Below are 24525 nucleotides of genomic sequence, written 5' to 3' on the forward strand. Positions count from 1 at the left end.
TACAAAAATCTACAAATATATATGGTAAATCTACATACATATATGTATTATATTTAAATATATACTATATTTGGTATCTACTGACATTATAAATTATCATAAACAATTACTTGAAGAATGTATACATTCCTATATAAATTAAAAAGAAGACTCAAGGAAGCACTGTCTTCTTGTTTCTTTGAGCCAAATGGCTCTACTAATCCCCATGAAGCAAATAGATAAAACTAATACTACCGATACCTCTGTCAAAACTTTGTTACCCAGAAGATGAATAGATAATATCAGGTAATAATTAGATTAAGAATCAGATGAATAAAATAAAGAAATAATTTACAATTGCCTCAATTCATCAATATCATTAATTGTCACCATCCCATTTGATGAGAAAAAGCAGGCTGCATTTCCTTACTTTAATTTATTCTGATACCCACACATCATCCTTCTATCTGCTATGAGAGCTAATCTACTTAAGAGCTGAGTTATTCTATTCAGCCAAGGAAACTGTAGCCAATACCTAATAGTATATGTATGATCTACTCATCTGTTGTTTCCTCACCCACTGACTCCTCCAGATCTGCCATAGAAAGGTGAGGTACTATGAAATAATGGGTATCAGATATGTCTCAATAAATTTCTTTAAAAAAATTTTTTTCATATGTTTTGCCTAATAACGTGTTTGCTTAGACTAGACAACATTGCTGATATCTTCCTGGAGTAATAGTGTTTAGTTGGCTTCTCTTTTGTACTATATAATAAAAATTAAAGCTCTTTAGAAGCTTAAAAGTACAAATTATCATTGAGACCCAACTAAACCTCACTGTATTAGTCTGCTCAGGTTAACATAACAAAATACCAGAGGCTGAGTGGCTTACACACAAGTGTTTATTTCTCACGGTCCTAAAAGCTGAAAAGCCCAAAATCAAGGTGTTGCTACATTCAGTTCTTAGAGACCTCTTCCTGACTTGCCTTCCCACTGTGTACTCACATGACAGAGAGAGCTCTAGTGTCTCTTTTCTTATAAAACACTAATCCCATCATGAGCCCCACTCTCATAACTTCATTTAAAGATAATTGTCTCCCAAAAGCCTCATTTCAAAATATCATCACCCTGGGATTAAGGCTTGAACATATGAATTTGGGGTGACACAATTCAATCCATAGCAGTCATTATTCCAAAGTAACAACAGTTAATGTAGTGTTTGACATTTTTCATAGCTTTGCTTTTATTATGCTCCTCACACAGATTTTCTTACTCTATTGAACATTATTGAATTTTCTTGAACCAATCTTATTGCATACTTCTGTGGCCAGTTCAACATTGAATATCTATAAAACTAATTCCAATGTTTTATTTTTCTTGCCATCTGCTTCTATAGTCAACTAATTATGTTAGAATTGAAGCCAAATATTTTCTACTTTTTTATGTTCAGTTTCAAAATTAGAGACTAAGTTTGTTTTATCTTTTGCAAAATGTGTATGTTTGATAACTTTCTACTTTATTAACTTTATTATATTAGTATATACTATTTCTCTAAAGTGTCATGAAATAGACACTTAATAGTTGAAGTCTTACGAGAAAGTATAACAACGAAAATATTTTTAAAAACTTTAATTCTAAAATTTACATAATTTATCAGAATGCTCCATCTAAGTAATAAGTTCATTGTTTTTTGCATTTTAAATTTGGGTCTTCTATAGATGCAGAATGAAGGAGTATTTTCCCTATTAATATTACTACTACAGATTTTATTGACAGTCACTTTTTATCTTCAGGAAATTCTATACTGTAGATAGAATTACTTATTATAGACTGAAGCAAGATTTTAAAAATTATAATAAGAGGAGGGTAAGGAAGAGTGTAATATCATTGAACTTCTGTGTTAGAATCAGTTAACATTTTGAAAGTTACACATGTAAGTAGACAGAATAATTTTTATAAGTATTTAATTCAGTAAAACTGCATGTAGATAGGATATTGTGGCACTTTCTAAACTACATAACTTCTTTGCTTATTCCTCATAGGCTGGTATCACATGCATGTTACCCATTTCTCAAGGATCAAAATACTACCAATAATGCCTGCGCCATGGCAAGTAGATCTGATGGGCGGGGAAAACGGCATGCCACAAAGCCATGTCCCAACAACATCGAGAAATCTAATAGGATCTACCAGTGCTCTCCTCCATACAGAGTCTCTTCCAATGTAAGTCTAATGGCAAGAATTAACAATGTTTGACTTGCTAACATATATGTATATGATATATATATATATATATCTGCTTTTATTAAAACTATTTAAAAACTACTTCAAATTATTACATTCTAAGATAATACTATATTTTTACATATAATTGTTTATATTCTTAAAATTTCCATTAAAGATTTCCAGTTTGGATATGATTTATGATCTTGGTAATATTAGCAGTATAAATGATTGGCTTAAATTTTAAGCCAACTCCATGGAAATAGAGTTTTTAAATTATGTTTTAATTAATTAATTAATATACTTGAAAGATAGCTAAAACAAACACATTTTTACTGACTTTTTGTGGTAGTAGCTCATCTACTCAATCTTTTGCCTTTCTCCATAAAATAATTGTAGTAGAATAGCTGTGATGGGAAAAAGACTCTCTTGCATTCCAGTTTGTCATGTTAAAAACACTGACTAATTTTTCTCCATATCAGTGCTACCCAGACCTTACTTTCAGAATATCTGAACCTTCAGTGGTCTCCACTTACCTACAGAATACAATCCTGTATTCTTACTACAACATATAGGCTGTCACAATTTTTTTCTGACCTACTGCTTTTACAGATTCATGCCCTGCCAGCATCTTTTCTTCCACCTCCCCATAATGCTCCTGATATAAGGACTACTATCTGCTTTCTAGATACACCATGCTCTTTCATGCTTCTCTACTTAGCCAAGTGATAATTCCTTTAACCCAAATGGTTATTCCACCTGTTTGCATCTGGCAAAATCCCGCATATGTGTTAAGCCCAGGTCATCTTCTCTGTGAAGTTTTCTTGACTCTGAGGTGGGATTAGTTTCTCTTTCTTGTTTGCACCGATGGCACTTTTTTGCTTGTTCCTATAATAGAACTTATTGATTTACAATGCAATTAATCATTTACTGTCTTTCTATTTTATAAAAATGTAAATACATGGAGGATAGGTGTAGGGTCAACATTTGTTTCTATCCTGGCTTCCGGTGATATGTATTCTGTGATACATATGCTAGATGGATGGATGAATGAATGAATGAACGAATGACCTGGATCTTTACTAAAAGCTGCTTTACACATTGAGTGGTAACATAGAAATATTTGCATGCTAAATCTACATTGAGGAATTTCACTAAACAAGCATCTAGAATTGCTCCTGTGATTAAAAGAATGGAGGTGGCACTAATCATCACTGATTAAACATGGTTTTCACTTAATTATTTTTTGTGACCATAAAAGGTTATTATATTTTCCCTCCATTCCAAAATTATTATCAGCAATGAAGTAAATGAAACAAACAAGTACATCTTGTCTTTAGCAACTTCATCAATGTTGCATTTCACATGTGAGTATTTCAAAGCATGATTAATCACAAGTGGTCAAGGCACATTGGACTGTTAACTCTTAAACTGATTGTATAACACCTAAAATTATACACAAGACAACATACACTCTGATAACAATAAAAATGCCACTGATATTTTTTCTTCTAGGAAACTGAAATAATGAAAGAAATTATACACAATGGACCAGTCCAAGGTAGGCTCGCATGAAATATGGTTGTATCTTATTTTTTCCTTTAGTAAACAACATTATTACCTTTTACTCATGTAAAAGGAACTGAGTGGAAGAAAATTTTTCTTTTTAGAGTATTTATAAGAGTTTAACAGTTCTAAGATCAGTGCATTTATGGGAGGTATCTTCACCTAATAACTTCATTAGGTGTCATTTTAAGAAAACAGACTCATCCATAAATTGAATCCTTAAATATTAATGACACGTTTAATGAAAATTTGATAAATCTTTCCAAAGTGATCATGGACCAAGCAGACTGTTAAACATAAAATGCTAAGTGATAGAGTTCATATAATTGTTTGGTCATATTTAAAAATCATATATAGTGTTAAAAATTTTCTCATTTTCAGTTTAAATAGATCAGGTAATGGACTGAAAAACATCAAGGCTTATCAGTAGAAATAGTGTAGATATTTTCCTTTTTCTGTAAACTCAAAATAAATCAAATAAGCCTGCATGATTTGTGTTTTATAAAGGCTTCCTATTTTGATAATTTTTGTAAATGTGTTATGCATAGTAAAAAACAATAAACAAAAAATAATACAGTGACTTACTGTACACTGACTGATTTTTATGATATTATCTCATACATAGTTACTCTGCTTACTTATTATATTTTATTTTGGACAAATGGCATAAGGATACATTCTCAGTGTCTAGTCTCTGTACTAAACATTTTCTTGAAGAGAGTGGAAGAAAAAAATCTAGTGAGGTCTAAAATGGAAATTCAAGTTGTAAACACTGAAAGGGCCCATGTATATTATCAATGCAGTGGAATAAACCAAATAAATTTAAATTAACCAAAGAAATTTAAATAAATCAAAATTAAATGTAAAATATTTGATATATACATAAGGAACTATTGGCCAGTTTTTCTTTTTGTTTTTTTGGTTTTTTTTTCTGAATGCTGAATTAATTAGTATTGATTCAACATCTAGCAGGAACTACGAATTTTAAAATTGTGTTGGAATACTTTTTATTAATCATTATTACGATTTAACATTTGTTAAGAAACCGAACTTTACATTAGATATGTCCTGAATTTAATTTTTAAAATCCAGGGACCTTACACAAAACCTGAAACAAATTAACATAATTTTTTTCTTCTTATACTTGTATCACTTTTGGTGTTTATTACAAGAGCAGGACAATTCATGTGTAATTTTAATATATGCCTCAATAAGCAAAGTTTGTGAGACAGTTTGAAGGCATTTGAACTCAAGGCTAAATTCAAAGATCTAACTTTGACCTTTGCTACTTAAATGACTTTGGGCAAGTTATTTAACCTCTCTGAATCTTCAGATCATTATATTACTGTTTTAAGTTTCCTCTCTCTTTCTAAAGAGATTTGGAACATAATTATTTAAAATAGAAAATACCTTAGTTTTCTTTCATAGCCATATACTTAAATGTTCATGAATTTCACATAACAAATCAAAAATAAATAGATAAAATTTTAAAATAATAAAGTTGAAATGCAAAATAGTCAACATCAGTTGAACAAATGTTTCTTGAGAACATGTCCCTTGCCAGCCTGAGCCAGCGGCAAAAGACAGAGCTGGAATGACAGCGGGCTTAATCCTGTCCTCAAACTTATTATTATTCTGTATAACTTGCTACAGTTTTCCAAAAATAACATTGCACTATGGTAGCTTATACAGTTATATGTTTATGGATTCATCAAATCTATTTTGGTGTCAGAAACTGAAGGAAGGAGCTGCATTCCAGTTAATTGTGATGGCTTCTCACCCACGTTTCTTTATAATTGGCAGCATTTTTCAGCAAAAAGAGTATATTCATGGTGGTGGAGAAAGAGTTGTGAAAAGCTAAAGAAGCCAACTGTTCTTTAGAAGAGGAAAACCTCTTCCAAAAAACCACTAGCAACATCCTCACATTTTTATAAATGTTGGTTAACTCATCTTGCTACAGAATCAACATGATTGTCTGCACATTTTTGGCTAGGCTAACATATAGCTTTTTCCCCTGGTCTCACTATGAAAGAATGCAAAAGGCAACAGAATGCTGAATAAATGACACTGTGTGCATTTTTCTAAAAGATGTGGAATTAAAAATAAACTTAGGTTATAGAAAGAGAACAAAAGCAAAGATCTGTATAGAGTTCAGTTATATAAATTCTTTAAAAACCTATGAGAATGTGTTTTAAAGTAGATAAAGAAAATTTAACCTCTTTTGAGAATATTTGAATAGTATCAGAAAAGACATGGAACATTAAAAAAATGAAATAAAAAGTAGAACATTAAAAAGTTATATTTGACTTTGAAGTATAAGCTTCATTTTAGCATCTATCAAATGCCAGTGCCCTTAGTTTCTATTTTATTTAAAATGCATGTCAAACTAAGGTAGGCAAGCATTGTACACAGTTATGAAGGTACACAGTTATGAAAAACATTTTCGATTCACATTTTCTAGAAGAGAAGTTTAAAGTCTTCACCCTGAGTTGCCCAAGTCCTTCAAAAAAGCACACAATACAGAAGAGAAGTAATCTAGGTGAGGAAATGAAGGAGAGCTTTATAAAGTATAAGCTCTTACTTTCTAAAGAATACAACATCGGCTTAGCTCTCCAGAGCTGGGAGGATGAAATCTTGTCAAAGTATTCTTTTGCCAAGGATTTGCTTTTTATTCAAACTCACCAAGTAAGCGTGGTTTTCATTTCTAAGGATTAAAGACAATTACTTAAAGCCTGGTTTGCTAGGCTCATCCTTCACTGCTAGCTTAATTGGAGTTTTAAGAGGCTTGTGGTAAAGCACAAGGTTAATGGAGAAGTAGCAATCACCAGCCAAGTGAAGTGGGCCTTCACTGTAAGGGACTCAATTCTTGGTAATAGTGCCTGTATCAATTAAGAAAAAAATGTGTCTTAAAGGTATAATGTGTGCTTTGGTGATATTCAAACAGCTCAAAGTTGTTTTTATAAGAGAACAAGAAAATATTGCAGCCAATTAAATGAAGCAGGAATCAAAATTAGACTGTATTGCAAAATCTTGTCTTAGGTTCTACTCCTGCCAATTTACCCATTGATTGTTCTTGGAGAACTTCTGGAGGTTTTTAAACATAATTTTTTAAAACTGTGTCATTTATCCTGTTGGATTTTGTTTTAGCCATAATGCAAGTCCATGAAGATTTCTTCCATTACAAGTCAGGGATATACAGACATATTACCAGCACAAATGAAAAATCAGAAAAATATCGAAAGCTTCAGACACATGCAGTCAAACTCACTGGGTAAGGCAATTTCTTAAAAATTTTAATTTAATGATTTTGGAAAATGAAACTAAAAATAAGTGTTTGTAGTGCATATAGGTACCAGAATTTTCCTTTGTATGAGAGAGTCTGATACAAATTAAAAATTATCTAAGACTTGACACTCTAGTCATTATTTTAAAGTTCAGCAAAAGGATGATTTAAAATTCTGGGAAAGATGACCATTTCCTGTCTCTCACTTACTTGTAAAGGTATCCTAAGAATCTGTTCCAAGGCCAAGGGAAATATATTATTGAAATAATGTATTCTACTTATGGCATAATCAAGGGAAGGATGCAAATACAGAACGTATTAGGATTTGGTAAAAAATAAAAAAAGGTTTTGAGTGGAGTTATAAATGGTAGAGTTAAGCAGAAGAGAGGGTAGGGGTCACTTGTAATTCAATATAAGATTTTACATTTTTGTGAGAATTGTGGAAATTACATTTATCAAATTTGCGAGCAAAATACATTCAGCTTTGCAAGGGCAAAAACCAGTTTCAAAATTTGTTTGCGTTTCACGAGGAGTTAATTTCATCAATAGACTCTACTGAGAATCAGTATGTGGTAGTCTGAGACTTCTCCAATGCTTTCTTAATCTCATACTGACTGCCCAACCTGTAAGTTCTTTCTCAAAATGTCTCACTCCAGTTCAAAGAAATGCTACAGAAAAAGGTTTAAGTTCTTTGTTTTGTTTTGTTTTGTTTTGTTTTTCCATTTCAATACCCTTGCCTATTATGGTAAATAATTTCATTCCTTGTTGAATATTTCTTTTCTGTCTAAATTGGATTGAGTCTGTACAAGAACAAACTCTGTTATAACCAAATTGTTATCTTCTGTCTTGAAACTCTCTGAGTCAATTCTAAGGTAAATAGACCCGTTAATTCTCTGGGAGATGTCTCTTAAATCATCATCCCTCCTTCATTTTAAGTACTCTAATATTTCAATTACAAAATTAACAAATTCATGGAATCTAAATTACTAATTTTATCACATCTCGATTTTAGGGATGTGAAATATGTACATCTTAGAATTAAATATATGATATTTCATGTTAATGTAGTATACTAAAAATTTCAGATGAGAAAAATATATAACCAATCATATATAACTCACCATCAAGAGATAACCACTCTTGAAAGTTTGGAGTATATAGTTAAATATAGAGCTATAAAGAAAGATGGCTAGATAGATAACTAGATATCTTCTATAAAAAAAAAAAAAAAGGAAGTACTAAACTACTTAAAATTTTATGACAAAGAAAATTTTGCTCAAGTTTTCATTAGCCATATGTAAGATTACCAATTTCTCAATAATCCTTCAAACACTGGGTGTTTTACTTTTTCATTTTGTCAAATAAACTTCCCCAAATCATTATTAACATTTGGTGAAAAGCATTCGTGTAAGTCTGTCTCTTTCATTCCTGGTGAAAAGTTAGAGATTCTGTCTGTCATTTTATTGGTTGTATTCTATGCTTTTTTTCTTCTCCTCCCTCTTTTTTTTATGTTACAAGTCTCAATTCTGGATATTTCTGTGTGTGGTTATCATTAAGTTTATGTAAAAAAAAAAAGTTTTATATATATAGTAGCTCTTTTTCTTGTGTGTTTATTTTATTCCCATTCCCCTTTGTGATTTCAAATGGTTACCCTCTCCCCTTTTCTGTTTTTTGTTTTCTCAGATTATTTCTGTTTATGCTGTGAGTTAATTTCTGAGTCGCAGTAGTTATTGTTTTCTTCTCTTTTGAAAATATTTTTACCTCCTTTAACCATTATGTAATATTTAAGTATATAATACCCAACTCTGAGTAAAGTTTGCAATTGCGTGTTTCTGTCTGTCTGTTAGTCATCTTATTCATAGTTTTGTATTTTTGTCTTTTTGTTTCAGATAGAATAACCCCTTCAGTATTTCCTATAATGCAGGCCTTGTAGTGGAAAATTCCCTCAGCTTCTGTGTATATGAAAGGGTCTTTATTTCTCCTTCATATCTAAAGAAGAACTTTGCTGGATGTATTGTTCTTGGCTGATAATTTCTCTCTTTTAATAGTTTGAATATTTGATTCTACTCCCTCCTAACTTGTAGAGTTTCTGCTTAAAAATTTGATGATAACCTAATGGGTTTTTCTATATAGGTTACCATCTTCTTTTCCCTGGGTACTTTGAGAATTCCTTCTTTGTCATTAATTTTTGGCAGTTTTAATATAATGTGCCTTGGGAAAAGTCTTTTTTGGATTGAGATAATAATGTGTTCTGTTTGCTTCTTAAATTCTAGAATCCAGTTCTTTCCATAGGTTTGGGAAGTTCTTATTGGCTATCTGTTTGCATAGTCTCTCTGTTCCCTTCTCCCACTCTTCTCCTTCTGATATAGCTGTTATTCTTATATTTCTCTATCTGATAGAGTCAGATAGTTCTCATAGAGTTCTGTCTGTCTATCTATCTGTCTTTCTCTTTCAAGTCTCTCTCTTTTCCCATTCGCATTGTTTCCAGATTTCTGTCTGATATTACTAATTCTTTCCTTCATCTGGCCAGTTCTGTTTCCTAAGCTTGCAACTTCACTAGCTATTAGAGAAATGCAAATCGAAACCACAATGAGATACCTCAAACCTACTAGAATGGCTATCATCAACAGGATAAGTAATAACAAATGTTGGAAAGAATGCAGAGAAAAAAAAACCCCTCATATGCTGCTGGTGGGACTGCAAATTGGTGCAGTCACTATGGAAAACAGTATAAAGGTTTTTCAGAAAACTAAGGATAGAATTATACATATGACCCAACAATCTCTTTTCTGGATATCTACCTTCTAAATTTTTAAACATCTATCTGTAAAGATATGTGCACCACAATGTTCATTGCAGCATCATTTATGGTGTCCAAGGCATGAAAGAGTCAAAGTACTCTTTGACAGATGATTGGATAAAGATGTGGTACATATATACAATGGTATATTACTCAGCCATAAGAAAAATGAAATACAGCCATTTGCAACAATATGGATGGATCTTGAGATTATCATGCTAAGCAAAATAAATCAAACAAAAAAGTTGAGAACCATATTATTTCACTTATATGTGGAATATAAAACTGAAAAGAACAAGTGAACAGAACAAATAAACAAAAACTCATAGACACAGACAACAGTTGAGTGATTATCACATGGAAAGGTGGGGGAGGTAGATAAGGCTAAAGAAGGTAAAGTATATGATGATAGAAGGGAATTTAACTTTGGGTGGTCAGCACACAATACTATATATATATCTATATCTATATCTATATCTATATCTATATATCTATATATATATCTATATATATCTATATATATGATGTATTGTTGAATCGTACACTTGAAACCTATTAATTGTTGCCTCAATAAATTTAATAATAAAAAAGAGAGACAAAGGTAGAAAGATAACATAGGATAGTGGCATTTTAAATACAGTTATATGAAGTGAGATAGTTTTCATTATTCAACACAACAGGTACTAATTTCTAAAATAACTCTTTTATTTAAGAAAAAAGTAAATTAAAAGAATTAGAGATTAGAGTAATAATTCATTTTTAACTTTATATTTTAATTTCAGATTATAGCTATTGATTTGTTAACAGATAAAATGAGGACATTTAGTATTCTTATAGTTCTTTTGACCTAATCTCCTCTCATATATCTTATATGTGTTAGAATATTACTATTTTTACATATTAGGAGCTTATAAAATTTGAATTCCACTCTGAAACCATAATATCCAGTTATTTGTAATTTATTATATAGTAATGTTATCAATGATAAGCAAATATCTTATGACAATGGCTTTTCTGTCCTTGAGTTTAACTTTTATTAATTATTTTATTGGGCAAATTTTATTTTCCAGTAATTTCTTTTTAATCAAGAAGAGCTCTTAATGTCTGTGGTCCCTAATTTCTTAGACACTTGAGAAAATGTTTGTTTTCTTTCTATTCAAGAATAACTTTAATAACGATAAAACCCTAGGACTATAAAGCCTTTAGAACTTCAAGGTTTCTAGCATTGAGTTTTCCTGCAGAAAGGTCTCTGGCCAACCAGATATTTTTGTCTTCTTACAAGTGACATGACCTTTTCTACTCAAATACTCTGTTAATCTTTCTTTTATCCTCAAATTAAATATATTCACTTTTTAAAAGTACATAATATACACATGCTAGATTTTCTTTAACTCCTTTTATATTTTTAATAATATTTATATTACAATTCTTTATTATTTCATTGTGTATAATTTACTCTGGCCCATGTATCCCTGAATATTTATTATAGTATTTGGTGTTCATTTGCCATATGGTTTTGCCTCTGAAATGTTTTTTAAACTGTTCTCTTCCCTTTCTTTTGTTGTCTTTTAAGGTCTTTTATGAGCTGTATTTAAAGACTTAATGTCTGTGATTTCTTTCAGCCTATATTTGATTTCTCCAGTTTCCATGAATAATTTCTTTTGAGCTATATATTCATGCGTTTTCTTCTCTGTCTTTTTTTTAAAAAGTAATCTAAAATCTAGGCATTTCACTCTTTATCATTTCCTTTTTTTCCACTCCACTCCCTCTGCTATATGACCCCAACTGTCCTTCAGCCCCATAAGTACTTTCAATAAATTATTCCATCTGTCTGACCACTATTTAACTGTTCCTTTTCTCCTTAATGCCTACAGTACCTTCCTTGTTTAGCTAGAATTCCATGGTAATTCATTATAATCTTTCACACATGCCCCAGACTCCTCTGCCCTTGCTCAATTCATCATTTTGGCTTAGCAAAATCTCAACTTTGGTTAAATTCAATTTGGCCTATTTTGCATCTGCAGCTGCGCATGTAAGTAAACACACAGCTGGAAAAAATTCATAACTATGTTGTTTTCATTTTAATTTATAACCACAAATTTCAAGTAGTTATTTAATTCTACCAAGCAATTACAGTCTGAATTTTTTCTGCTACTGTCCTACTCTTCAAGTGATTATCTCAAATCTTTTCTTTTTTCTTGACTCCCCAATACCCCTACCCTCAAGCTCTTAGCTGATAATCTTGAATTCTAGTTCACCAAAAAGATTAAAGCCATCAGAAAAGAACTCCCAGCATCACACATGCCATGTATCAGCATACACTCTTTCCTACTCTTTGTTCCCTCTTATTACATAGATGAAGTATCTGTGCTCTTACCTAAATCCCTCTTGCTATAGTGTTGACACCAATCCCTCTTCACCATTCAAGAATATGCAGAAGCAATTGCCCCTTTTTTTCTCTATAATGAATATTATTTCTACCATTATATACATGCTATTATTTCTCAGCTATTATTAAAAGAAAGAAAGAGACGGGGGGGGGGAGGGAGGGAGTAAAGAAAAACTTTCTCTTGACTTCACTTCCTCCACACTCCATTTATGGTCTTTTCTAACAGCAAACACCTTGCAGGATTTGTCTGTACTTACTTTCTTTGATCCATCTCTGTTTATTTTTTTTAAACTTCTCCAATCACTTTTTAATTTTTCCCCTGCTTATCCTAAAAATACTTATTTTAAGATTATTAATAACCTCCATAATGCTATATTCATCAGTTAGACTCTAGACTTGCCCATCTTCTCCTTCTATTTTTCTCTTACTAGCTGTGACTTTTTAATGTTCTTTGCTAGTTTTTTTCTTTTTCTTTTATTTTCCTTTACTTTTATACATTTAATGTTGGAGTGCCCTAGCCTAGACTCAGTTCTTGGTTCTTTTCTCCCTTCTATGCTCAATCATTCTCTAAACTCTTCAGTCTCTAAGCTCATCCTAGCTTTGAAAACCGTTTAAACCTGACACCAAATGGACTTACGTCTCCAGCTAAAATCTTTCTCTTGAGCTCTGGATTCATACATTCCACAGACTACTTAAGATCCACACTTGGATACCAAATAGATGGCTCAAATTTAGCATGTCCAAAACAAACTCCTGATTTTTTCCCTTTATACTTGCTGAATGGGATCTTAGATGATGACAACAACAGGCTTTCATGTGCTCCAGCTGTAAACTTCGAAATTATCTTTTATTCCTCTCCTTGCAACTCATTTTCAGTATGTCAGAAACTGTTGGCTCTTTTAACTTTTATCCAGAATTCAACCACTTTTCAATATCTGAACTATCATCACCCTTGCCAGAACCAGCATTAACTATTTTTTTGTACATGGATTACTGAAGTAGCGTCTAACAGATCTTCCTGAATTTACCTTTGTCCTCAACAGTCTGTTCTCAACAGAAAAATCAGGTTGTTCCTTTATAACATTAGTCAGATCTCGTTACTAGGAGTAAAAGTGAAGGTCCTTACAATGGCCAACAAAGGCCTGCATGATCTGAGGACTACCCTATCTGCCTGCTTACACCCTCATCAACTTTGTGATCTTAAGTTCTATTTATCTGTACCTTGTTTTTCCTGCTCTAGTAGTCCTTTAATGTTTCAGGAACCTTGTCGTTAGGGTCTTTCTCTGCCTAAAATGCTCTTTTTTCATACATCTGATTTCTTAGTTTCTAGTCTTTACTCAGATCTCATCTGCTCATATAGCTTCCCTGACTGTCTTATTTAATACTGCTACCTGCCCTCTCCTTCAGCACTTCTGATCCCCCTTACATGATCTATTAAATTTTTTTCATAACAATTATCACTTCCTCACATACTGTTTAATTTAATTAGCTTTATATGTTGATTCTGTATTGTCTGTCACTCCTACAGAGCAGATGTCTTTATTATCCACTGATTATGTAGCCAAACCACATAATACAAGCTAATCCATAATACATTTAATGCTTTTTCTATTCAAAAAATGATTTCTTTTAGCACATGTTCTATGCTAGTTCTCATTTGGTACTCATCTTTAAATGGGGCAGCTATCTGTTAAAAAATAGACAAGTTGGAGGAGAGAGCGAAGGCACTCCTCAGCTTTGATTGAAGTTTGTAATTCTTGGATCCATGCTCACCAAATCACCTCTATCCTTAGTGCATAGCCTGGAGTTTGGTGGGACTCACAATGCATCTCTTGCAGGTATCTCTGCTGCCATGTGCTATTCTATGCCTTTCTTTTTTGCTTCAACCTGCTTTATCATTCAACCATTGTCCCCTGTAGGCTTTTCCAGGACTTTGGCAACTCAGTGTCCTTCCAGCATGATGTCTTCTTCAGCAGAATTCTCATGGGTGGTATGGGGAGGAACTGGCGCAATCCAGTTGCCATCGCCTGCTCATGGCCCTCGTTATAAAGATCCTGAGGGAATATTTCTGGACCATCTTACATATTTTTCAGAGGATATTTTCTTATTCAGGCCTGGAGGTGAAGGGGGAAGAGTTGTGGCATATGTCGTTTCTCGGTATCTGTTCTTGCTTTGGTGCATGTGTTTTTTGGTTTGTTTGTTTTAATTCGAAGTTGTCATTTGGGATTTTGGCTGTTTGCTTGGTTCACTAAAGATAGAAAGAAAGTACTGAGGTTTTAACATGTATTTTGTTTTATTTTTATTTTCTTAATTCTTAGTTGTTTAATAATGTTTCGGGAAGAAAATTGGAATAAAAATGCCTTTGTATTGCCACCGTAATTGAAAATTCACCTCTACTTGAATTTCACTTCTTTTCAGTTTGAAAGTCCCATTCCTTTTAAACTTCTCCTTCCTATGTATGTTTCATTACCAATTTTTGTCTTCCCTAGTGACGTCCTTAATTGAAAATTTTTTTCCACCATACACTTGGTGACTAAAATACATTTTTCTATTATTCAGAGAACACTAAAATGCCAACACTGATGTGGAATCTTCCTTGATTTATTAAAACTGATCATTTATCATCTCTGCCACCTATTTAGCCATGCTGGTCATGTTATTTTAAGTCTTCTTCTAAATTTGCTCATGCTGTCATTGCACAAGATATGAATATGTTTATATTTAATTATTCTGACACTATTAGTATGTTTTCCACATTCAGTGTGTCAGTTGCAATAGTATGTTCACTTTTATAAACTCCTAGAAAATTCAGACCTTTATAAATTTATATCACACGTGTGACAATTAACAAGGCCAGTTCTGGCAAATTATTTTTGGAGAATATGTTTATTTTTCAGAAATAGTTTATGTTACCAGGGCATTGTTAGGTGCCTGGAGCAGGAGATTTTAATTTCTCTATTAGTATTTCCTGATTTGGTAATTACTGCATGTAGAAAATTAATACATCAGTGAATTAGAGAGTAATCAAATGGCCCAAGTAAGTTACTGTCCCTTATCAGAGATTTTAATATACTCTTATGAAGTACCTTACAAATTTATCGCAATAAAGTCTATTTGCTGCCCTTTCTGTAGAAGACAAAGCTATTATATTTAACTTACTTGAATACATGAATTTAAACTTCCATCAAGTGGCCAGCACTGAGGAATGCAAGGAGGATTAATATCCAGTACTGCTCTTAAAGAATTTAGGGAATGAGGCAGACACATTCACAACTGATTCCAACCATGGGGCGATAAGCTATATATTTTCATGTACATGTAAAGGACAGGATTGTAGTAGGTATATAAAAACTTATAATGTTGTGTTTTGTTCCTGATGTTATTTTACTCCTCTCCCTTCTCTTTCCAAAACCTCTGTTTATTCCTATTATGAATATTATAGTTATAAAAAGTATTTCTTTGAATTAAAAATGGCAGATATTTTGAGACATAGCATTATTTTATATAATAAGAAATATTAACAACTAAACTAAGAAATTCTGTTGATTGTTAGATGGATCTCAATTTTAGAGATATTAAAATGTAAAGAGAAAAAGTATGCCTTACAATTTAAAAAATATGGTATTTGAGATTTTTGTACTTGCCAGTGTTCTCTATATTATGGTCCTGGTTCATCTATATCTCTATATCTGTCATAGTTCTTCCTGTGTCCCTGTCCGCAAAATGTTCTGAGCTTTCTTTAATCCCTAAATTAGAAGTTGATGATGTAGTGAAATGAATGCCATTACTTTTACATGTGACTGTAAACATTACGATGTTGGCATTTCGGGAATCACCACTAGAATTCAAATGAAAAAAATCTAGCAGTTATAAATTTTAGAAAATTAAGAGAAATAAGTGGGATAAACATTTAATTTTTTTTCATTTTGTCATTTCTGCTTATGAGACAAAATTTTATTGAGAATATAGTCTATATATCACCGACAGAGAATAATAAAAAAATTTTAGAATATATTATTTATATCATATAATAATGTTTTATGTGAAAGTTTATTTATTCAACAAGCATTTATTGAGTACCTGTATGTGCCAAGTACTGGTTTAGGTACTAGGCATATATTAGTGAACAAAATAGACACAGATCCTGGTCCTTATCAAACTTATATTCTACTAATTGATTTATAGCTATTAGGCAATTAAAATTGTGTTTTATAAGGGCCAGACGATCTGTATTAAACTTATTGTGTGTTTGTTCAGAATCAACAGTATCAACACTTTTACATATAAACAATATTGTGTAGTGACTCAGAGAGAGAAGAGACAAAACCATTGTGGAATGGAGGCCAAAAGGAAAGCAAACTTAAAATTGTCCAAGGAGAACTGATTAAAGAATAAAATATTTTTCAAGTAGATTATGAATGATACTTGTCAGTTTTTAAAAATTAAATTGAACACCCCAAAATATGTAAAAAATGCTGCAAAGTGATAGAAATTGATTATGCTTCCAATAAGTATGGTTTGACCAAATTATCTAAAAATCAAGTTGGAGATTTCTGTGAACTTTGATGCAAATCTATTACATGACTTAAAATTGGGTACAAATAGACTGAATTCAAAGTTTCTTTTTTCTATATATTCAACAAATATTAAAGAGAACCCATGACGTTCCTGATACTGTGTTGAGTACTAGGCATGGTGAGAAAAAAGAAAAAAAAAAGTCCTTGACCTCATAGTATAACTAGCTATTAAACAAAAACATATAAAATGTAAAATGATGATACATTTTACAAAGGTAGGGTAGAAAATGGTAAGAAGGCATACAATACTTGATCTAGACTTTAGAATCCGAGAAATGTCCCTAATGAAGAAAGGCCTGAGCTGAGATGTATGGGCTGTTTAGGAACAAGCAAAGGGAACAGATTGTGTAAATGACCTGTTGTCAGAGAATATAAAACCTTATGTGAACACAATGCTGTGTTTGCTGAATCTCAGATGGCAAGGGTTTATAGGCCATTTTACAGAATTTAGTCAAGCATGTTAAGTATTTGGTTAAGGATCTTAGGAGAAAAAGGAAGTCATTCAAGTTTTTAAATAGGAAGGTGGCATGATCTTCCTTTGTGTTTTTTAAAGATGGTTTTACTATAAACAATGTGATATAAAAAGGCAAATCCTAGTAATTCAAATAAAAGGTAACAGTCGAGATTTGGTCAGATGGTGGAAGAGTTGAGGAGACATGAGTATTAAGAAATATTTAAGGAGAAAAGTTGACAGACTCGATGTAGATTTGGAATAGAACATGGACAATAAGAGAGGGAAAGAATTCAATATTAGACCTGATGATTCTGAGATACCTTTGATACATAAAAATGCAGATTGGTGTCAGAGAAGACATATACTGATCTCAAAGTCATAGGAGAGATTAAGGTTGAAGATAGAACTGAACAGAGTGAAAGGAAAAGATTGATTGAGATTAAGCCATAAAAAAATCTAATATATAATGGCTGATTAGAAAGTGATGAGTCTACAAAGGAAGAAAGGGGCCAGCGAGGCGTTTTGTTTGTTTGTTTGTTTGTTTTGTTTTGTTTATTTATTGCCAGTGTAAGGTTTTTGAGAAAGCTGTAATGCTGGAAGAGTTGCGATCCAGAGTATGTGAAGAGATTGGTCTTAGAGAGAGACTAAGTAGCAACTCTATTGTATGAGGAGAAAAGGCAAAGAGGATGAGATAAGATGAATTGTTTTAATATTTAATATAGTGATAAATTAAGGAAAATCCTATCATATTGCTTCTTTTTCTTACCACTAGAAAGTAGAAAATAATGTTATCTGTAGAGGGAGGAGTTGGTGGGAGGGCTCTATTATCAGAAATTTGAGGAGAATAGAGAGGGTTTACAAAGGTCCTCTAGATGTTTAGGAGAATGTGCTGCTTAGAGAAACCTGCCCTTTTGTGTGTGCTTTTTGCTGTTTCAGTCAGCTGCTTGGGTGCACACAAAGCACAATGGGTAGTCGAGTTTATCCTACTGACAGTTTTCCAGATGGGTGCAATGAAGAGTCAGAAAAACAAAGGGTTAGGATATAAGTATTGATATAATTATTGCTAAAGGGCAGAAAACATAAGATACAAAAAAGAGGGTTGATGGATTTGGAAAAAATAGAAAAATTTTTGGACTAGAGGATCTGATAATTCTGATCTCAGTGATTTTATGATTCTCTAATTTACTTTTTTACCTTTTAGATTTTTAATCATTATTTATTTTAAAAAGTAATAATAATAAAGAAGTGATGTTTTACAAATTACAAAAACAGTGTTACAGAGGGATTAAAAGTCATAATTTACTATGTTAGTGCCAAATTGTATTGTAATATTGACTGCCTACTTTGTAGTCATAAACCTTTGATATCCATCTATCTAGTTAAAGATACTTGCTCTGTAGGAGAATATAAAAATAATGCTTCAGAGTTAAGTTTCCAACATATTTTCCTCATATTTTCTACATATCATAAGTAGGAAGAATTCCAGGAGCATAAATCTTTATTTAGTGCTATTACAAATTATTTGACAGCTTTATTGGGACCACCACTTGTTTTTCTCCATTTATCTTTTTTCTACCTCTTCCTTTCTGAATAACAACTGAATAATAAGCTTAAATTTTCAGACTATGTTATGTTTAACCCCGGGCAAATTAATAGATTCTGAGCAGATGTTTTAATTAGAGGTTTTTAATGCATGGCAAGGTCTAAGACAGTTGAATAAACATTTCAACTGCACTTTTTTTAGAAAATGCAAATACATGTGTGATAATTAGTATAGACAATATAAAAACATTTAATTTGGGTGTTAAGATATCTTCCAACTGCAAAATGCTTAATTCTTTCTCCTTTGGGGGGTATACTGATTTGAATAGTGGTAGCTACTGCAACAGATAGATTTCAAATCTTTAATAGTTTAAATATATTAATAGAAGTTTATTTCTTGTTCACATAATAGTTCAAGATGGACAACCCTAGTTTTGGGGTGGCTCTCTTCCACGTGGTTGCAGGGACCGCAGGCTCTTTCTACCTTGTTGCTCTGCCATCTCTTAGAGCCATATGTTGTGATCTCATTTAGTCTATTGAAAATGAAGAAGAACATGAAGAGGGCTTCTTAAAATTACTTCTTCTAAAGCGTTGACTCAGAAATGATCCTTATCATTCTATTCACATTCCTTTGGCTAGAACTCATTCACATGACTCTACCCAATTTCAAAGATGGTTGGTAAATGTAAAAGATTTGGCAGGGACATTTTAATATCAGATCAAAATATCAGAGCTAAATATTGGAGTAAAATTTCAAATTTACATATATTTAAGGGAAAAAAAAGACTCAGATTTTGAGTGCGTGGAGAGCTGATTTGGTCCACATCCCCTAGGCCTTCTGTGATTATGTGTTCTGTTTTTAGAGAATCTTCATTGAGAGATTTTGAGAATTACTGCTCTACTACAGTCACTGAGATGGTACTATCACACAGTTCTGATACTTAAAATCCTTGTAAGATGAAATTATTATTCCAGTTTACCAGAAATAGAAAACTGAGAATGTTTTAGAAAACTTTCATGTCCTTCTGACTTCAAAACTAATATTCTACCAATGCTACTTTATATATATATGTATAAGGACAGTCCAATGTCAAGGGCCACTCAATGTCTGTTTACCGCATAGGTTTTCACAAGCAAATATTATATTTTCTCTTTTAATACAAATTTTCTTAGGGTAAGAATAAATACATCCTTTTTTTCCCCATCTGAAATTCTGTTCTCACTTGCTTGGACCATAGATCTTTAATCTATACATAAAGACTTTTGCTTAAAGTATATAATATGTGCTAGGCTTTAAGAATACAAATACCAATAATATGCTCTTCTGTTTTCAATCAAATTCAATCAAAGAGAAGGAGAGGGAGAGAGAGGCATCTACAGGTGCTAATACACGATGTCTTAAGAGTGGAGATAAAAATAGGATCAGAATTTATACTAAGTAGCGAAGATGTACATTATATAGGAAGGCATATTACTCGAATTCTGGGGCCAGAGAGAACTCTGGGAAGAGGTGGCACCTGCTGTGGAGTTTAGTAGAGCAAGTAGAAATTATAAAAGGTATATGGAAAGAGAAGAGGATATTCCAGAAAAAGTGCACAGCAAATGCACAATCTCACAGTGAGAGAATATGACATATTTAAGAAATTGGAAGAACCTATTATGGGTTGAGTATAGCACAAGGAAGAATCTAGTGAAAAATGAGACTAAGAGGTGATCAAGTCAGAAAGGCATTCTTTTATTTACTTATCTTGGAGCCTGGCCTGACTGAGTGCTTTGCTATTTCTGAGTCTGCTTCACATTCCATCATTATCTCTATATTAACTTACATGCCTTTGCAGCAACATTGTTTGGTGTATAGTGAAAGTTCCAAGATGTGTCAATGTGACACCTCTCTACCCCATTTCCTGTGAAACAATGTTCCCTATAGAGACCAAATAAAGTCTTTCACATTTGGAAGCAGTTCAGTTCAGCATTCTGTTTCCGAGACCTTTAACTTTGAGATGAGACAAATCTGAGATCAGAAACTGTCATCAAAGAAAAGAAACAGGATTTCAATAAACTAGATCAGTTATTCAGTAACTGCTACAAGACAAGTAGGGAAAACTTAAGAACTTTCAAAATGGAAAAGGAATCTTCCTTTCCCTGACACACTGACAGATCTGAGCTCTGGGCAATACATACATATACTTGCCTGGACCTGAAGTGTTTAAAATCTGTGTGTGTGTGTGTGTGTGTGTGTGTGTGTGTGTGTGTGTGTGTGTTATAAATGTGTGTATATATATATGTAATATATATCTGTTTGTTTATTTAAATGTATCATGTAAGTCATTGGTTTTGAAATAGATCAGATAAAAGTGAATACAAGCACAGAGGAGGGAAACCTTGCCTGAGAGTGTGGATGCATTAGAGATGGTACAAGTGAAGAGTATAGTAGGAAATGAACCTAGAAAAAGGTGAATATATTAATTATTTCTTTGCAACTCTTCCTCTACTGTGAACTCTTTCTTCATTTTTCTAATCATTTTAGTTTTTAGAACCTTGACATGTATGAGCTCATAATACATTGGAAACATTAATGCTTTTTATAATATTTACTAAATCCTAGCTTATTGTTGGCTTTTATAAATTTAATGATTTTTGACCTGGACAATACTTTTAACTTTTAATTCCTAATTTGACATGGACAATAATTTAACTTTTAATTTTAAACTTTTAAGAATTCTAAAGTTCTATTTTTAAAATAATTCATTCAAAATTCCACCTGAAAGATAGTTGGGTGAATAATGTGCGGTGATGATCTAATGTTTCTTCCAAAATCTGAGTAAAAGAACCAGGATCACACAATGAATAATTCATTCCTCCTGTACTCTTTAAAATGTACTTTTTTGTTGTTGCTTATTAAATTCTTATATATATTTATTATGATTCCATCATTATCTCTATAATGATCTCGTCATTGTATTATGATAATATAATTATATATTACCATTATCTCTATATTTATTCGAGGGTGTCCTGTTCAAAATATTCATATCTGTTATTCAGTTTCTACAACTTAATTTAATACCAGATGGTGTTTGCATTGCTTCATTGCTCTCGTATATTCAATATTTATCCTATTGTTTTTCCTGTTTATTTTCCCAATGATACTTACTTAAATTAGAACTAGTATGTTTTAGCTATTTAAAAAGATAACGAAGTTTTTTACTTTTTAAAGGCTACTATTAAGTATCCTGAATTTATTTTGTTTTTCTTTTTAGAGAAATGGTTTTTTTTAGAGAATTTTGTTTAGTAATACATTTTTTTTCTTCTCTATACCCTAAGATCTTTATAACATTCTGAAATACAACTTTCGAGTTGAAGCTCTGGCTGCTTAACTATTTTATTTCACTTTTGTTACCAGCTTCAAGTATTTCAATAGTAAATAATATTTAAAATAGATGTTAAAATGATCATTCGATTCAGTGGATTAAAAATTTTACCACTTTTCAAACAAAATATTTTATCCACCTAAGTAATAAATAACTATGAATTTTATCTACTCAATAACCTAAAAGAAAACATGGTGATAGAGATTTTCCAGAGGTTACATTCTGGGTAGTTGCAGAATCAATACTTGGCTCAAGCCACTTCATTACTAATCTCATTTGATAAACCACTGGGACACAATACAATGTTGAGGGTAGGCATGTCGAAGTCACATACATCTCTATCAAAACCTATTGCTGCCTTAGTTAGTTGTGTCTAGCCTTTTGTAAGCTGGGGATAAAAGGGTGTTTGTAAGGAGTAAATGAGATCATGCAGACAGTATTTGTATGCTTGATATATGAGAACATTCAATAAATGTTAACTATTAGCAATCATATCAAAAGTGGAAATCATGGGCTATATTTGTAATTATATATACTTTGACAACTTTAAGATGTGTTATATTTTTTTTCCCAAATCTATAACATTTTAAGATAGGCTAATAATTTTAAATGACATTCTCAAATTATAAGTGTTAATCAGATTCCTTTCTTGTGAATAAAAGCTAAACTTCTGATCTAAAAAAATTGAACTGATTATATGAAAAATAAAACCATCATGGGTATAATAAACAAATGGTATCATTTAAATATTTCTTAGACATTGACTCGTTTCTTTTCTAATACTTTCAAAGATTTTAAATTTATACATTATAAAATAACTTTGCAATTTTATTTCAAGATTTTCAAGCAAAGCCAGCTTTGCTATTGGTAATTGACTTTAGAACAAATTTTACTGAGGAATAGAGTTTTAAATTACATTCTGTGATTTGCTAACTTTCAAAATTTGAATTTAATTGAAAATTTTAGCTTCAATGATACTATGTGGATCCTTTCAATGCTGTCACCTACTTAAAAGTGAGTAAAGAGACTATATAGTACTTTTAGAGAAAAAATAGGTAATGTAAGATATCTTTTATTTGTCAGAAGTATAATTGGAAGAGTTTCTTGGGTGGCAACTGAAGATACCTAATTAAACACCATTCCTTGATTTTCCCTGGGGGAAACCTGGACAGAATATAGATTTAAAATTTTTGAGTGAAATGAAAGTAAAACCAGCCTTTTTGTGTAAAAAAAGATAATATCAAGTAATAATTAATATTAATAAAAATTTTAAAGGAAATTAATTTTGGTTTGTTGATAGAGAAAATAGTCTATTTATCAGGTATCTTTTTTTATACTACCTGACCTTGAAGCTATTCGAGGGTAATAATTATTTTATATCTTTATTAATTTACTTTATAGTCATAGTTTGACTTTAGCTCTTTGCTTAAGTTATTTTTCCAGAAATTAACTTATCGAGGTTGGTGAGTTGATTGTAATAATAATATAGTAATGACGATGATGGTGATAAAAGTAGTAACAGTTGTTGCCAACTTATCTGTATAGTGTTTAAATTACTTAGCTCTGTTTTAAGTGCTTCATATATATGAACTCAACATGATTCTCCTACTCCTGATACAATTTAAAATATTTAAAAATAGATAGCAAAAAAGTAATGACAAAATTCCAATGTTTTAGCTCAAAAGTTATGGGCTGTATTTGTTTAATTTATGCTTATACTTGTGTAATATACATAGAGATTACTGTATGTGTATGCTATTTTTTAAAAAGTTGTTATGTGGGAGTGTAGAAGGGATAAAAATACAATATGTAAAATTTCTCATTTTACATTAATATTTTTAATAATTACACTAATATTTTTGTGTCTCCTTTTTGACTTTGATAATATAAAATCAGATAATATTAAAATATTTGTAGTGTTTACTATTTTTGTAATAACAGATGTATTGATTTTCCAAGCATAAATATTCTTGTTTTCAAAAGCTCCCTTAAAAATGATAAGTATTTTGGGATAAATTAAAAAAGAAAATCAACTATTAGCGACTTACTTGAGAAACCAAAAAACAAATTAAAAAGTGCTTTCCTCTTTTACTTCCTCCATGAACAAGAAGAAATTTATCCCGACTCTGTGTGACTGCCAACAGACAGAGCTGTAGATTGCTCTTAGCCTCACTCATTATCTCCTTGGTCTTTGATACAATCCCCAGACTACATTCTGAAGTAAAGTTCGTGCTAATGTGTACAACTCCTAGGTCCATTGCCACACTATAGTGCTACTTCTCCCTAAGCAATACTGCACTAAGATGGAACATGGTGCTGTGCCAATCTGTATTGTCACTA

At 31.7% G+C, this 24525-nt stretch overlaps 1 protein-coding gene across 4 annotated transcripts in view; it reads left to right on the forward strand.

Annotated features, from left to right (window-relative positions):
• Window positions 1-24525, forward strand: part of TINAG (tubulointerstitial nephritis antigen) — a 70846-nt gene that overhangs the window by 25947 nt on the left and 20374 nt on the right. For all 4 annotated transcript variants that reach the window (XM_036218932.1, XM_036218921.1, XM_036218927.1 and 1 more), the window contains 3 exons: window positions 2023-2203; window positions 3719-3764; window positions 6917-7040. In XM_036218932.1, coding sequence (XP_036074825.1) covers window positions 2023-2203; window positions 3719-3764; window positions 6917-7040 — 351 coding nt within the window. The remainder of the gene's footprint in view (window positions 1-2022; window positions 2204-3718; window positions 3765-6916; window positions 7041-24525) is intronic.

This window comes from Rousettus aegyptiacus, unplaced genomic scaffold (assembly GCF_014176215.1).
Source record: "Rousettus aegyptiacus isolate mRouAeg1 unplaced genomic scaffold, mRouAeg1.p scaffold_m13_p_1, whole genome shotgun sequence".
Taxonomy (NCBI): Eukaryota; Metazoa; Chordata; class Mammalia; order Chiroptera; family Pteropodidae; genus Rousettus; species Rousettus aegyptiacus.